This window comes from Lindgomyces ingoldianus (assembly GCF_010093535.1).
Source record: "Lindgomyces ingoldianus strain ATCC 200398 unplaced genomic scaffold BDR25scaffold_12, whole genome shotgun sequence".
Classification (NCBI taxonomy): domain Eukaryota; kingdom Fungi; phylum Ascomycota; class Dothideomycetes; order Pleosporales; family Lindgomycetaceae; genus Lindgomyces; species Lindgomyces ingoldianus.
In genome coordinates this window covers 1,134,849-1,147,347 of record NW_022985173.1, presented here as the reverse complement: position 1 = coordinate 1,147,347, position 12,499 = coordinate 1,134,849, and the positions used below count along the sequence as shown (strand labels likewise).

At 50.5% G+C, this 12,499-nt stretch overlaps 4 protein-coding genes across 4 annotated transcripts; 1 reads left to right on the top strand and 3 right to left on the bottom strand.

Moving 5' to 3' along the window:
* Positions 1 to 1,356: 1,356 nt before the first annotated feature.
* BDR25DRAFT_19840 (uncharacterized protein) lies at positions 1,357 to 4,300 on the top strand. Its single transcript, XM_033684362.1, has 3 exons — positions 1,357 to 1,864; positions 2,027 to 2,143; positions 2,231 to 4,300. The coding sequence occupies exons 1-3, from the start codon at positions 1,762 to 1,764 to the stop codon at positions 4,036 to 4,038; spliced, it is 2,028 nt and encodes a 675-aa protein (XP_033549112.1). The 5' UTR covers positions 1,357 to 1,761; the 3' UTR covers positions 4,039 to 4,300.
* Positions 4,301 to 5,620: 1,320 nt separating this feature from the next.
* On the bottom strand, positions 5,621 to 7,929 carry BDR25DRAFT_393136 (uncharacterized protein; the record flags this gene model as incomplete). The annotated part of the gene is made up of 12 exons (XM_033698242.1): positions 5,621 to 5,948; positions 5,999 to 6,080; positions 6,123 to 6,335; positions 6,436 to 6,454; positions 6,552 to 6,600; positions 6,672 to 6,710; positions 6,754 to 6,816; positions 6,857 to 7,067; positions 7,151 to 7,256; positions 7,299 to 7,383; positions 7,458 to 7,775; positions 7,876 to 7,929. 12 exons carry the CDS (start codon positions 7,927 to 7,929, stop codon positions 5,901 to 5,903), a joined length of 1,287 nt encoding a protein of 428 aa, XP_033549111.1. The 3' UTR covers positions 5,621 to 5,900.
* A 318-nt stretch (positions 7,930 to 8,247) lies between these two features.
* Positions 8,248 to 8,811, bottom strand: BDR25DRAFT_353969 (uncharacterized protein; the record flags this gene model as incomplete). The annotated part of the gene is made up of 4 exons (XM_033695244.1): positions 8,248 to 8,340; positions 8,375 to 8,435; positions 8,492 to 8,554; positions 8,597 to 8,811. The coding sequence occupies 4 exons, from the start codon at positions 8,809 to 8,811 to the stop codon at positions 8,248 to 8,250; spliced, it is 432 nt and encodes a 143-aa protein (XP_033549110.1).
* Positions 8,812 to 9,622: 811 nt separating this feature from the next.
* On the bottom strand, positions 9,623 to 12,496 carry BDR25DRAFT_353967 (uncharacterized protein; the record flags this gene model as incomplete). Its single annotated transcript, XM_033695243.1, has 15 exons — positions 9,623 to 9,751; positions 9,797 to 10,018; positions 10,350 to 10,521; positions 10,554 to 10,630; positions 10,690 to 10,732; positions 10,790 to 10,864; positions 10,909 to 11,060; positions 11,111 to 11,213; positions 11,270 to 11,347; positions 11,376 to 11,527; positions 11,603 to 11,954; positions 12,005 to 12,022; positions 12,075 to 12,202; positions 12,277 to 12,304; positions 12,390 to 12,496. The coding sequence occupies 15 exons, from the start codon at positions 12,494 to 12,496 to the stop codon at positions 9,623 to 9,625; spliced, it is 1,836 nt and encodes a 611-aa protein (XP_033549109.1).
* Positions 12,497 to 12,499: the final 3 nt, after the last annotated feature.

The following is a 12,499-nucleotide window of genomic DNA, read 5'->3' as shown; positions in this document are numbered from 1 at the left end:
GCGTGTGGATGAGCAAGCAATGGAAGACGGCCGAAGGGGTTGTGAGCAGCGCGGACTGCCCTCAGCAGTTGAATATTTCTTGAGTGATTAATCAGAGCCGGGCGGCGCAGATTCGGGATCCTGTGAGCTTGGCCGTTGGTCGGGGGGCGGATGGGCTGCTGTCAATAATTCTGGACACTAAGGGCGATCCGAGCAGGCGTCACTATCAGAGCAATTATGCAGGTCATCTTGTCCGCTGCCTTGTTGAAGCGGATTGCAGGAAACGAACGCCGCGACACAGCGACGCCTGTGAAAAGCCACCATCCATGCACCCTCACGCTGCTCCATGCCCACGCCTTGACCACTGACTGCTGCTGCGGCTGGCCTGGCCCTTGAAGCAGCACGGAAGTGGTGCCCCCTCCGACCCCAAACCCCCAAGTTGCCCGTCCAGCACCCGCCTCCAGACCTCTTGCAGCCGCTCTTGAAGCGTGAAGGGGGACGCCAGATCCGCCGCCATTTGCTCGCTACTGTCCGCGCCGTTGTGTGCCGGCCAGTGTCTCCCAGCAGCGTCGTCGTCGCCGCCCCGATCAGCTGCCCAGCGCAGCCTCTTCCTTGCGCTTCCTTGCTCCCTGACGACGCACCAGCCCAAGCCAAGCGCCCCGCTGCATGCACTTTATCGATTAGGTATCCCTCCATTCGCAATCGCAATTCACCCCAGTTGTGGACCCCCCACCCCCCAGCGCTCCAGTTATTGCTGCGCAGCCTGCTCCCTCGGTGTGCGGTTGAAGGGTCCTGTTGGTCTCTGCTGCCAGCCTCCACTCGTCTCCCGCCTCGAACAGCTCTCGCAGCGTATCCACAGCCGCGGAAGGACGCTGGCCTTAGCCGCGACGGCGGCCACCTTACACCTTCGATTCGTACATATCCCACTACTGGCTCGCATCATATCGTCGTGGGTTAGACGGCAGCCTGAGCCTGCCACCAAACGGTACGTCCTCCCTTCTCCACACGTCCCGACCACGGGAATCTTGCAGCTGCCGGGCCCCAGAGTGCGCACGCTGCAAGCCCCAAGGTCGCTGACGACAAACCCTTACAGCGGGTGCGAGCAGCTCCCCGCCCATCCCTATCGGTCATCGCTGGGTGCTGCGATTTGTGGTTTCCCATCCACCCTCTCACGTGGCAGCCTTACTTGTCGCCCTGCTATTGCCATGGTGCGCTCGCCCACCCGACGAGCACGCTGCTAACATTATTCTCCTTGCACAGCCCGAGTCGCAGTCGGAGTTCCCCAGGTGCCCCCAGGTGTTGCGGATCAGCTTCGCGGCTCGTCATCGCGCTGCACTCCACGCACTCCGCGCACGCCTCTCGCCTCCCGCCTCCCGCTCACCCTCCTGTTCTTGTCCCTGTGCGACCTTGCATCGCCCAACAACGCATCGCGCAGTAGGCCGCCAAACCCTCACCGCGCACACCCTACTGGACTGCCTTGCTGGCTCCGACCGAACTGAGGTTGACGCCCGGATCTCACCAGTGCTTGGCCTGGATCATCTTCGGGAACGTGCGGCTACTCTGTCGCGTCGACACCACAAACCCCGTCGTGAATCCCCATCTCAACCTCATCACGACTCTACCGCATGCCACGCCCGTCGCGTCGCACGCCCCAGGTCCGCCATCACTGCATCCATCCCATCGCCCCTTTTTAAAATCGCCGCCGCCCGATTGGCCTCGAATAGAGCTCGCTGACCCGACCGGAGCTGCCTGCGAGCCCGGCCGCTCCTTGCAACGCCTGGAATGTACTCAATGCATCCAGTCCAGACCTTGACAAATGGTGGTATTGGGAACGGCATCATGGACGGCTCTGGCACCATCAATCCCGCTGCGCTGAACTCCCCAGGTACGAAAAATGCATTTCCATGTTTCGACCGCAAAACTCTCGTTTGTGCGCAATTCCATCAACAAACAGTCCCGGGCTGCAAAGTTACTAGCTCCCGCATCATCTGTTACATCCGCCCCAGCTTCCCGTTGGCACAATTTCCACTGACTCCTCAATTTGTAGGTGTACTGGGCAGCCAGCCACAATCCGTCCCACCGCAACCGTCGCGCGGAGTCAAGCGCAGTCGCTCCCCAGAAAACAGCTACGGGGATGAGCAACATGGAGGGCACGGCGATGGAGGTATGTCGAATTTCCCCAGTAGCAATGCGGCTATTCGCAGCGGCTGCCGGTGCGCCTCGGGCCTAAGTACTAATGCATATGTCGCAGATGAGAATAAGCCGCGAAAGCGCGGGCGTCCTCCCAAATCTTCTAAGGTGTCCTTTGCAGACAGTCCTCATTCCTCGCAACTACCTCCCACGCCTTCTCAGACTAACACAGCTCCGCCTGTACAAACTCCCCAACTACCGAACACACCACTTCCTCAAACTTCCCCAACCCAAACATCGCCGTCTAAGACCACGCCAACTAAGAGTACTGTGATCAAGGCATTGCCGACGGTTCGGGACCACACTACCGACCAGCTCAATCCAGAGGGAGACGAATATCTACCTCGCGAATTTGACGAAGCCGGCGAGAAGAAGGTTGACCCGAATGGGCACCCGCTAGACGGGCGAGAATATCGGTGCCGCACCTTTTACGTGCCCAAGAGAAAAGTCAAGCTATTTATGCTTGCTACAGAGTGCGCCCGTGTTCTCGGTTACCGGGACTCGTATCTGCTCTTCAATAAGAACCGATCGCTCTACAAGATTATTGCTACACAGGCCGAGAAGGATGATTTAATTCATCAGGAAATCCTGCCATATTCGTATCGCTCTCGACAGATCGCGATTGTGACTGCACGGTCCATGTTTCGACAGTTTGGGAGCAGGCTAATCGTAAACGGAAGGCGGGTCCGTGATGACTACTGGGAGAGCAAAGCCAGGAAGCAAGGCTTTACCGAAGAGGACGCCGCGGGTGAGAAGAGACCCGGAGCAGCAAAGGCGAGAGAGGCTGCGGCTGCTGAAGCCAGTGCAGGTGCCCACGCCCTGGCTTTTGGCGCTGCTGGTGCATATCCAGGGAAGCTGGATCACGACTACTTAGGCGCCGGGGTAAATCCCATGCAGCCCTACGGTGTGCTCACCCCAGCGCCGGGTGCAGTTCCTCCAGCGACTTCTGATCCGTTCAACCATGCCACTACCACAGATCTGCAACCTAGAGATTATGGCAATGTCCAGCGACCAAGACAGGAACTTTCGGGAGTGCCATATCAAGACCCTACCAGGCCCAGTCCATCAAGCGAGATTCTCAATCAAGCTGCCCAAACCGCCGAGTTTAACAAGCAGCTCGAGCAGCAACGGAAGAATCGTAAAGAGTACCTTGACTCTTACTGGAGACGCCCCCATGATCCCCCTGTGCAGTCCCCTCGTCCAGCCACCGCGGAAGGCGATAATGTGCAAGTCTCACAGGCGGTTCAGTCACCTCGTCTTCCCTCCACTAGCACTGCTCCTCCCACCGGACAGCGTGGTATGGTAGCTCATACACCACAAGCGCAAAGTCGCATGCCAAGCGCCCAGCAGTATCCGCAGCAGTCTTATCCGCAGAACCCTATGGTTCAGTCACCAAGGCATCCGGTGCATACTCCGCTACGACCAGAGCAAATGCAACAACGCGTCCCGAGTATGGGAATTCCGCCTGGTGGCGCTCAGGCTCCACCTCCGGGCTACGGCTACGCTCCATCACATATGTGGCCTCAGGGCCAACCGCAACCTTCTCCCCTCTCACAGCAGCACAACATGCAACAGTACGCTCAACATGCGGCCCAACAGTCCCCTCATCCTCAGCAGTCACCTCTACATATTCCTCCTCAGCTTCACCACTCTCAAAGCAGCGGGTCAATGCATGGTACACCTGTGCAGCGATACCAGACGATGGCTGCTATGCCCAGCCCCGGTTATCCAGCTATGGGCCAGAATCCTTATCAACCCAGTCCAAGTCCCCAACATTTCATGCAGCAGAGCACAGCTGTGCAGCAACCTGGAATGGCTGGGTGGGCTCCTGGAGCCCAAGCCCCCCCACAAGGCTGGCAGACATACTGAGGTGTTGAATAGTCTCCGCATTCCCTGGCATCTGCAACAAAAACTTGCACTCGGGCAGCCTATCTCCAAATCGGACATCGCAGACTTACCTCGACTGTATTCAGAAATGGGTCAACCTTAGTCCAAGCGAGGTCTTATTGAGGATACAGACGTTGGATGGGAAATTGAAACGAAGACTCATCATGGAGGACTCGGTCGTTTACTTCTTCAATGTGAATTCTTCTCCTTTTTCATTATTTTCTTTCATACCCTGTACACTATGCACAGCATCTGCCCAACCCCCTCATCCGCTTTTTGTTGGCTTAATTAGGGCAACGTATTTCATTGGTATGGCTGCTTCGTTGCATAACACCTACTCCACACTTTCCCCGGAGGTTTGCTATACGCTTACCTTGCCCGCGCCTGCTCTTCGTTTTCTCATCTGGACGCAATACAAAGCAACGACACTCCACGACGCATACGAGACCAATTGAACCGAACGGAGTATCCATTTGACGAAGACGGAGAACACGCGAGTACGATGTATGGCTCTGGAACGGCATATGGATGGGCACACGACGGTTTCACCTTTCGATAGTATGTTGGGTACTCGTTTCCCCCCGAACTACAATTCACTGCGTTTTATATCTGCACTTCTGCGATTTCTATCACGCATTACATGTATCCCTGGACGCCATTCGCTTGCATTTCATTGCGCGTTGGATTGCTGTGTGCTTTCGCATAGTGTGGAGAAACTGTTTGGGATCTGCGATTTTCTGCATTGCATCGGCATACGGTATTCCCCTCCCTTTACCTCGTTTTCTCTTGTCTTGCATCACCACGTTGGTGTGGCGCTTCCCTTCATTTTACCAGATTGCAAGTTTCTCCGATCTACTCGTATCTCGCGCACACTATTTGGAAGGGATTGGCTCATTTTTCATATGTTCCCCCATATCTAGTTATATTCACTCAGGTGGCTGAATGGAGCGTCGATTCCCCCTTGCTCTTTTTGTCGCTTGTGTTCCTGATGTCTTGGACTGCATATCGGTATTGGGTACACCAGGGTTGGGCTCGGCGAGGCCTGGGTTTGGGACTAGGAGATGGCATGGCAGGAGATGGGTGTCCTTAATATTAATATTATTCTTTATCCCCCCCCTGAATAAAGGGTCTCCAATATGTAGCACGTTCACAAATACGTGCTTCTGAGGCGGACCGTCCCGTGGTTGGATTGCACGCATTTCATGGGATGTGTATGCATGCACAAGACAGGACCAAAGTTTCGAAAGCTTCGCTTCGCTTCATCGATGCCTCAGGCTATCTCTAGCGGCCTACCTCAGGGCCAGCCGGATATGCGTAGATAGCACACAATGCACGTAATAATAATGAACGAGGAGGATGGCAGGTGATTTTCCAAGGTCATGGGACCGATCGTTTTGAGCTGAAAACTTCGAATCTCGATCTTGCACGAGCACGTCAGGAGCTCGCCTATCTGACCGGCGGAGGTCGGAGTTGGACTCCGTCTCATAGTATTGGTAAGCACAGATAATGAAATATAAACGGCAATTCTGATGCAGGCCAATTGTAATAATGCTTTTGGGCGCCTTTTGCATTTCGTTCGGTACCGCTGGTTATTAGCCAGCTGGACTCCAACGTTCTAGTCTACTACCACCCGCTAGGCCCGGGCAATGGCAATCATGAGATCAGATCTGGGGTTAATGTGGAAGTTGGCGCTTCATAGCACAGGCATCATACAAGATGGTCTTTCAGTTTAGCGTCAATCGATCTAGGAAACTAGTGAGCCACTGGCCCAGGGTTTGGGGATTATAACGCGTCGATAAAGGACTGAGAGAGGACCTAAGCATTGGTTCAGATTGCTGATCATGTTAATTCAGGTGAGCTTCGATTTGTGCTTGTTTGCTAACCTCTTGCTTCTATGGGCTCTGTCAGCGCGGGCTAAGAGCCAGATTGGGAATTGATGGACATGGATATAAGCTAATGTTAGACGAGATCGGACTGGACTGAACTCAAGGCTGAGGTTAGTTAGGTTGGGGGTTGCTTTTTCGCTTGGGGATTAATGCGAGGCGAGTTTAATCTTGCTTGCAGACCCGTTTTTTCTTGTTTCCAAGTGGATCAGCTTTGGATGAGATGAGATGGGATTGATGATTAGTGATGGTGGATGTTGTGAGAAAAGCGTGTGATATTGACTATCTAGGAAACACGAGCTTGGGCGTGATTGGGACAGCCGGTCAGGGCTTCTGTAGGATGAGCAGTCCATATTCCCTGCGGGTGGAAGTACTTGATACATGTGTGCATGCTTTCTTGTGGCGTTGTGATTGTGTGTAAAAGCGCGTGTGTATTGCTTCTCTCGGGTATCTTCTACTTTCTTTCCGATACAATGAATGCCTTAGTGTTACTTACTTCTCCGACATTATCGCATCTTCAGTGGGACATGAGTAGAGTAGATTAGATTAGCAGAATCTCTTGCCAAAATTAGTAAAACCATTCATAGGATTCAAAATTTTGTCCCAAATCACCCCTCTTTACGACATCGGAGGCACTTACTGCCTCTATTGTCTTTTCAGCCTGCATGCATCAAGACTCTTGATTGCTTTCTATATCTGCTTTAATAGTTGTCGCCACCTACTCTAGTTTACCTTGCCATTTACTGCGAAATTGAAGTTGACCCTAATACGCTCATCTTTTCACTAAACTTCTAAGGTTAGGGAACTAGATGACCTTGTTTTTGCTCCGATAGACTCTGCCATCTTTCCCCAACTTAACCTTATCGACGACTACCTTCTACTGTCGTGTGTGAGGCAGCAGCTGTGCGAGAGGCAACCGAGGGAATGTGTCGTGCAAGAAAGACTGCAATAGGGGTAAGTGGAAACAGCAGTCTTGCTGGGGTGGTAGCATGTGGAGAAAGTATTGAATCCAAGGGAAATTGGTCGGTACACTTACGGCATCCCATGCCGGCATCACCAGACAAAGAAGACGGAGTCAGAGATGTTAGCGGTGCAACGGCAATTGTGCTAGGAAGAGACTCGAGCAGACTGAGAGGTTAGAACGAATATACGTAGGATCTCGCCCTGATACCATTTTTTCTCTACATCTAAGTGTTTGTGTGCTTGGTCACCTATGCTGGAGAGAACTAGTTCGCTGACGTAGAGAAATGCTGTCCTGAAAGCTACGACTCTGCATACCATTTCGCGTCTGGCTAGTAGAGCTCGAAAAAGCCTGCCCTACGCAGCAGGAGTGTTCCGCCAGACGACGCTCCTATAAACTATCGCCCGGTCTTTGGATCTTAGATCGTGTAGGGTTTTCCGATCCGGCATCGAGAAGGGCGAATGCTGCGTTGGCCATCGATGTCTACAAACCAGGTCGAAACACTTCAGTGCGGGTTAGAAATGCCTACGTAAAGTCCCTAAAGCATTTGCACAGACCATCTTCCGAGCAACCTGTTTCTTCGTTGCGGCTCTAAAACCACGAACCTCTAGTTCATCGTAAAACCTCCCGATCTTCCTGCTTATAGAAGGTTGGCCACTTTTAGCCACACTGGATTCTGTGTGTTTAATGAAGTCGGCCGAGGTAGGGAGACGGTTGCATCGACTCATTCCAAGTGGGTAGTCTGTTGTCGCCATTCTGGTTGAGAACTCTCCGCAATTGTCGAAAGGATATCCTGGTGGAACATAAGTATGGCAGGCATTTAGCCATGCTCTCTCGTATACATCATTGAACCCAACGAACCCTCCTTTTTCTGACTTCACTCCTTAGGAAACTTGCTGCCTCCCTTTCTACGCCCATTAAATGCTTCTCTATGCTCTGTTACAGCTACTCCAACACCTACTTAGTGTTAGGGACCGACAGATGGTAAGTGGCCCACCTGCAGGTGCTCAATGGGGCTAGGCTAGTCATTTTGATAGTTAGCGGGGATGAAGTTTATGTGGAGTTTTCTATCAAATCTGCCCTAGTGTAGGTTAGAGGGTGGTCAAACAATTCACTGCTTAGCATCAAGAGTTGATCACATCTCGATCAAATGTCACTCTAAACTAGTTAAAGTTTCATCAATTCTCTATAAAACTCAACTCTATTATAGGAAAATTGAGGTTATAGCAGATTAAGTTCTGTTTTTGCGCTTCGCACCTTTTGTAGGGCTGCTCAAATCGCTCTTGGTAGAGTCGCACTTAGTGAGTGAGGAAGCAGTAGAAACGTCAGCTAAAGGATCAGCATCCGTTACTCTTGCATGGTGAATTGCGATTGAAATTGGGTGGTATGGGAGCTCTGCTGTGATTCAGAGGCGAGCACCTCCCCAAAAGCCTCCTCATCCTAGATCTGTGCTGATGGATTTGGCTAATGCGACAACGGGATAGGAACCAAGTTGATACAGAGCGTTCAAAGGTAAGTGCAACGGAGCTTTTTGACTTTTTGAATGTTACGTGGCATATAAATTAGATGGGTGGGCGGCTTGGCTCGCGACCTCAATTCACCCTCTTGCACCATTTGTAGGTGCTCCACCTGTCGATTCCGAACACTGTGCCTGCTGGATCAACTGTGAAGGACATGTCCTCGCTAATAGCAGTACATAACACCAATAGGTGAGATGCATTTACTGAGTTTGAGCTCGTGTAATCCCCTTTGCTGGATAACTTTCTCTCCCTTGGTAGAAGCAGCCTTTCCCTGCTTTTCATGATAAGAAGGCATAGCCAAAAACAAGAATATAACCATGGAAGGGATGGCGGCCCGTTTTGCCCTTTTTTTCAATAGTAAACCAGCGACGACGCAGTCGCACACTTCCATCGGACGTAAGTGCCGGAATCGACATGGTTAATCCTTTGCTATGTCATACTCCAGTTCAACCTTGATAATTTCCCTGCCCTTTGAAGAGACAGAGTATTAGATATCATTGCATGTGCATAGTATGATCACACAAGTTGCCCATTACTGAAGACGGATTCGTTGTGCAATACTTTTTTTGGATCAGGAGCACTCGATCGTGATCGGGGAGAGAAAAAGAGCTTCGCATGTGGCAGGCAAAAAGGGCGGTGTTCATCTATATTAGCAAAGCAATCCTTCCCCGTGTCTATAAAATCGACTGGTCTAAGAAAAGGTGCTCATGACCACGAAGGTGCGTAAGAACAAGGTGTCGCGTACAGCTATCCGTCTATATATATCCTTCTGCTGTGCTAGCTGGGAGGTTAACCTTTTGGCAAACGCAACACAAGGTGGTTTCATAATAAAGTCATTCTTGTCTGCTTGCCCGAGAAGACCAGAAAATACGAAAAGAGTGTTGTCGAACCAGTGCCCTTGGTGGAATGGATGACCAAGAACTACTCCTAGCTCTAGAAAAGGAGGAATTATACTAGGCATATTGTCATTTGATCGGCTTAGCCTACGCCTAGAGTAATATTTAGCATGTTGAGACTAGATACTGTCCATGTTGGTGACAAGGGTGAACATGTTGCAAGTGGCAACAGGTCAGCCTTCCGCTAAGCACAGCAGAACAATATATACGCAGATAAATGCACACGCTGCAAAACATGCTGTTGTCCTCGGGTCCTGGACTGCGACTAAATCCACGGTGCGGTCCATGATGCGGCAGAGAAGCGACCTAGTCGGAAAAGCCTTTTAAGTCAGCAGCAGTGCTTGTGTCAAGTTCATCCTCGCTCAAAAATATGTTGTGATATTCCCAGCGACAAAATGAATCGTTCGTTAGGAGTACGGAAAGTTCTTGCAAAACCTATTCTCTTCAGTTGGGCTATCTCTTGACTATGTTATTGTGCACTTTTGACTCATCCTCGAGGCCAAAAAGCATGACATCATGCTCTAGATCTGCAGGGCTGTATAGCTGCGATATGAGACCATCAGGCTTTTGAGGCTTGAAACAACCCTCTGTGCTATCTCTTGCAGCCGTAGCTGTCATGATGCGCCATGGTCGTTGATAAACTGATATCATTGTACGAGATTCCCGGAAGAAGCCTTCCTCGCCTCTTTGAACATTGCATAGCTGATTGACCTCGCCGAGGAAGCTAGCAAGTTAACAAATCCTTGGTGCGTTTGGCTAGGGGCTTTTTACTCTTAGTGCGAGGGTTTGTTGCTGAATTAAAGGGCACTAAACCATTTAAGAACATACCCGTTTCCTTAGGCAAATTTATAGATATATAAGGCAGGAACGGACTCTTTGTCCTAAGCTAGCCATGGCCATTCGAGAGGGTCAAACAGGGCGGCAACATATTTAGGGTTGACTTAGTGGCCGGACTATGCCTAATTAAAATAAATATTTTAAAAGATAGAACTGCACAAAATAAACATAACCCGGTATATAGAGTACCTTAAACGTCCTGTGGATATTCAGGAAGCCATAATATAGCTTGCCGTTCCAGTGGGATCCCCTGGTTTTGTTTAAAGGGATTATCTGTAACATTGTGGGTAGTGCCGTTGCAGTCAAAATTGGTGTTGGTGTTGAGGTCTAGGTGAAGTAGGTGCGACGGTATGGTTCTAGAGGGAAAGCTTCCTCTGTTGTCGCGCAAACGCGCACTCACGTGAGAGTATGGAGTAAGTCCCAAGGGTAACACGAGTCCTGAGAACTCAAAATTTTCATTTCTCGCTTACCTGATCGCTGCGATGATTATGGAGCAGCCCATTGCGAATGGGAGGCTGAGTTGCTCAGATACGTACGCCATTCGCTACACCCACACTGTGATTCGGCGTCACGAGCCATCTCCATCATGTGCCAATCATCAATCAAAAGAATGTTATCACACGGTTTCTAGAAGACCGGATTTGGGCGATTATGTCATGAGGCAAGCGCATCTTGGTTCTGTATCTCGCTTCCGCAAATCTCTTGTCCACTCTTGAATCCACCTCTTCCCAGAAACCTTCCACACAAAGACTCACAATGACGACGCTATCACTTGGCCCTTATGACCTTTATATTCCGAGTTGGACCACCTCCACAAACCTTGGGCCACTCCCTCCCACCACTTTCCCCCCGGACTGTCTTTCCAAGCTTTGGTCTTTTTCAAGTGACCCAAAGTTCTTCCCTTGGACTCAGATGTCACAAGGATGCGCGGTGGAGTCTTGTTGTCCTAATGGAAACGTTTTTACGGAGCCGTGGGCATGGGTCACGAGCTATTATTCTCCTGGTGTATGCCCCGAGCATTATCGGTCTTGTCCAGGGCCAGATAGTCCTAGTGCTCTGACTACAGCACCGGGCGAGACGATAGCGTTCTGTTGTCCAATTAGTGCGTATCCAGACCTCCATTCTAATTCTCTCACCCCTATTATTGTTTGTAACCATGAATTGGCGCGAATATTAACCTGATGGTAACTGGTGCTTCTCATGTCCGTTCCCTGTAGATTACGGTTGTCCGCGTGTAACAGATAGTCCCAATCGCTTCCAGGCCTGCGGCAGCCCAATGTCGCTACCCACGGAGGTTATTGTATTGGACAATATTTTCAACCAGAGAGTGATTACAACCTCACGATGGAATTTAGACCCACGATTGCGCTTTTCCTGGCAAAATGTGTATCCTATTCAAGTTAGGACCAGAGCGAGGGAGAGTATACTAACTGCAACTGTTCAGTCAACTGCAGAATCTCCACCAACTCTCGCCTTCCCGTCAACCGCGGCCTCTCCGTCATCCACGGTCTCACCGTCGATTTTGACAATAACGAACGCGAACCCTGCGGCTCCAAGTAGTTCAGTGGCTGGAACTGGGGGCTCGAACTCACCCTCTAGCTCTAGTTTAACTAAAGGTGGTTTAGCAGGTGTGATTATTTCGGCAACTTGAAGTGTTATCGGGTTGGTTTTTGGGATTGGGTTCAAAGTGTACCAACATCGAAAAGCTATGAAGCTGCAAAAACAGCAAGTAGCAGGATTATGATAAAGATTTCTCGTGCAAACATTAAATGAAAAGACGTAGGGCGGAAGTAGATAGTGTCTCCACAATCATATACGTTGTCTAACGCCTAGTATTCTAGCGCCTGTAACAAATACCGATTGCAGAGCCTTCCTGATTGGTACGGGCACAGCTCTAGCGGATTTAGTTGCGAGTTGCAACGATGCGCTTAGGCAGTCGACAAACGATACAAGTTTAAGAGGCGGGAAATGTTTGTGAATATCATTAGCCAGCCAGCTCAGGAAGGGCTTGAGCGTAGATTGGGGGGATGTAATGAAGCCATGGCAGCGCTCGCATCCGAAATGATATATTTTATTAAATTACGGATACGTATCTAGAGGGTATAACCTATTTATGCGCCGACTAAATACATCCTATACCCTAAATTTACTCTAGTTCAGAAGTCAACTGTGTGGACCTGCCATCCCTTGTCTAGCCTCACAATTAATACAGGAAAAGAATAAAGTGACATGTTACAGTATATTATACCATATCAGAGTGAAGAGGTGAGCCAGGAAATATTTCTTACCTTCCCCTATCTGCAGGGTAGTTCTTACGTTATGTGCCTCTGGCTGGCAGCACATTGA

Bases quoted from the DNA above. Each gene is read 5' to 3' on its own strand.
- BDR25DRAFT_19840 (XM_033684362.1), top strand. From the start codon at position 1,762: ATGTACTCAATGCATCCAGTCCAGACCTTGACAAATGGTGGTATTGGG. The intron at 1,865-2,026 runs GTACGAAAAATG...CTCAATTTGTAG, and splicing joins CGCTGCGCTGAACTCCCCAG to GTGTACTGGGCAGCCAGCCA. The intron at 2,144-2,230 runs GTATGTCGAATT...CATATGTCGCAG, and splicing joins TGGAGGGCACGGCGATGGAG to ATGAGAATAAGCCGCGAAAG.